General features: G+C 36.8%; 1 protein-coding gene across 1 annotated transcript in view; it reads right to left on the bottom strand.

Moving 5' to 3' along the window:
• The window catches only part of LOC107665378 (protein sel-1 homolog 1-like), a 20636-nt gene that overhangs the window by 7562 nt on the left and 10106 nt on the right, over positions 1–2968 (bottom strand). Inside the window, exons 6-8 of the mRNA XM_016456242.1 lie at positions 894–1056; positions 620–673; positions 470–528 (exon numbers count right to left, since the gene is read on the bottom strand). Coding sequence (XP_016311728.1) covers positions 470–528; positions 620–673; positions 894–1056 — 276 coding nt within the window. The remainder of the gene's footprint in view (positions 1–469; positions 529–619; positions 674–893; positions 1057–2968) is intronic.

Here is a 2968-nt window from a genome sequence, read left to right as displayed (position 1 = left end):
GCCTTCTCAGCTGCCATAGTTGCAACTCTTGCGTCATCAGAACAGGGTGTTCAACGCACCACCGTTTCCGTTTAAAAAACGTTTTGCACCGTTTTTGTCAGGGATGAATGCAGCCCAGTTGTGTAAAAAAAAAAAAAAAAAAAAAAAAAAAGAAGAATGGCATTTAGTAGACAGCACAGCCAGGAAATGCAGGCTACACAAGCCTACGCAGCACCAATTCATTGAGAACGTAGTCACGGATAAATTATGGTGCAACAGGATCTGTGGTTTCAGTTTTGCTTCATGTAACAGAGCCAACATGTCGGTCAGAATTTCAATAGATCCGAAGGTTTGTTTAGACACTAAACTTTATATATGCAAAGTCAAATGAAGACTTGACACATACGATAAGCAAGTCATCAAGTCTACTTTCCTGGGTGGAACAAGATCCTCCCTTGTTTAAAATACAGGACAGAGAATCATTCTTACCAGAATCATCTGTGCTACTAAGTTTCCACCCAAAGCTCCAAAGGTGTAGTACACCAATGCCTGCAATTAGATGAAATACAGCAGTTTCATTAAACATTCACATTTAAAATAAGCATGCTGTGCTTTCTAGATAAATGTCATTAGAGAATACCTTTGCTTGACTTGAGTTCACTCCTAATCCTGCAGCATATAGGAAACCAAGGGCCTGTGTGAACACAAATTGAATGGGTCCTCAAATGTAAAAAAAAAGATGATATAAAAAGAAAAAAGTTTTCCTGATGCAATAGCACAGCAGTGATACAACAACCCCACACACAGTTGCTATTCTTAACAAATGGCTTGAAATGAGTCACAGGACAAAAAAAGCAGTAGTATTAACATACATTTAATTGTATGACATTTAGTTAGTAAACAGTTGCTATTACAGTCTGGGCTTTAGGGGAGCCCTCCAGTGCCAGTTTCTCAAAGATCGCCTTCGCCTGAGGAATGCTCTGGGGTAAGAAGTCTCCAAACAGCATGGCATATGCCACCTTCTCCATGACCTTGACATGACCCATCTCTGCAACTTTCAGGAGTCTTTCATACAACCTGCAATACAAAAATCAACATAAATATGAATATACACTGCCATTCAAAAGTTTGTGGTTAAGACTTTATGCTTTTGAAAGAAGTCTCTTATGCTCACCAAGGGAGCATTTATTTTACTAAAATAATGTAAAAACAGTAATTTTGTAAAATATTGTTATAATTTAAATTTCTATTTTAATATATATTTCAAAATTTAATTTATTCATGTGATGGCAAAGCTGAATTTTCAGCAGCCATTACTCCAGTTTCACACGATTCTTCAGAAACCATTCTAATATGCTGATTTGATGCTGCTTATTAATGTTCAATACAGTACTGTAATATTTTTGTGGAAACAGTTTGTGGATACATTTAAGATTTTTTTAATGAATACAAAGTTTGAAAACAGCATTTATTTGACATAAAAATCTTTTGCAACATTATAAATGTCATTGTCACTTTTGATCAGTTTAATGCATCCTTGCTGAATAAAAATTATTTCTAAATTACTTAATAAAAAAAATAAAAGGTATATCTTATTGACCGGAAACTTTTGGATTTAGTGTGATTAAAATTTATGTTGATACTTTTGACACCAATACAGAAACCAAAACTATCCTACATGGTAAAGGCTGATTTATACTTCTGCGTCGAACCTACGCCGTAGTTTACGCATAGACGCACACCCATACGCCGTAGCCTGACGTACACCTCTCCAAACATCTAACAGCGCGTCAATTCTACGCAGACCGCAAGCGCTGTGATTGGTCTGCAAGAACCCCTCCCTCCATATGTACTTGAGTTTTGTGTGTGTTTATGTGCATGAAAACTGACGCATAGCCTACGGCGTAAAGGCTACGGCGTAGGTCTGACGCAGAAGTATAAATCAGCCTTAAGGAAAAGAGAAAACATTTTTTTGCAAAAACTGTACCTTAAAGTCCACACCTCAACTATAATGGCACAGGGGAACAATACTGTTGGAATTACATTCACAACATTTTTTTCCAGCTGATGAATGATAAAAACATTAACAGCCAATGAGAATCCATCCTGCTTTAAAGAGCATGAGCATTCAAAGTGGCAGACACCAGAACTGCAGCGCACACTTATTATAAACCAAACATTATTGTGCGTTGATGTGGATGCTGCAACAGTTATCTTTATAGTTAACGTTCTTGTTGTGAATGGGCCTTTAAAGCAAAAATATGTACGATTTTTGGATTAAAATATCCAAAACCACTAGAACAATGTTATATCTCTTGTTGACTTGTGTACTTTCATTATCCCAAATGTTTCCAAGAACGTTTAAATCAGGGCTCTGAACCGGTTCAGGGAACGAAAACCGGAAACGAACGAAATGTTGACAGGAACAGAACCAGAACCAGAAACTAAATCAAATTGTATAGTTCTGAACGGAATCGAACATTTGAAATGTCCGTTAACCGGTTAATAACGTTATTTTATCGTTCCATTTAATATTTGAAATTTGCTGTCAACCAATCACGAATTCCAGTAGTACGGTCTATGCAAATGTAACGCTGACGCCAACGAGTGAAATGCCCGCTCAGCTGTGAACTTATCATAGGTAAGTCGCAATAGCAATGCACCGGCATTAGAGTTTATCTAAGGATAGTGTAAGAAGGATTCAACAGATCACACGCAACTGCAGCGCTTCTGTGAACGGAGAGAACAGAATAAAACTAAAGGCTTACATAAAAAGGAATATAGGCATATACACAAAATATATTTAACTTAAATCATTGACAGATTAACCAAACGAAAGAAAAAAATGTGCTGTGTTACGGTTCATTGTGACGCGTTCCAAAGTTCTCGGAAAGGAAAACGAGACAGCAGAACGTAGTTTTCTTTAATTTGCAAAAGCTTTACAGTTTTCTTTATGCTGCAAAAGCTTGACAGTTTTGAATAATGTCTT

Source organism: Sinocyclocheilus anshuiensis, unplaced genomic scaffold (assembly GCF_001515605.1).
Source record: "Sinocyclocheilus anshuiensis isolate Anshui unplaced genomic scaffold, SAMN03320099.WGS_v1.1 scaffold199, whole genome shotgun sequence".
Taxonomy (NCBI): Eukaryota; Metazoa; Chordata; class Actinopteri; order Cypriniformes; family Cyprinidae; genus Sinocyclocheilus; species Sinocyclocheilus anshuiensis.
This window is presented reverse-complemented; position numbering and strand designations above follow the sequence as displayed.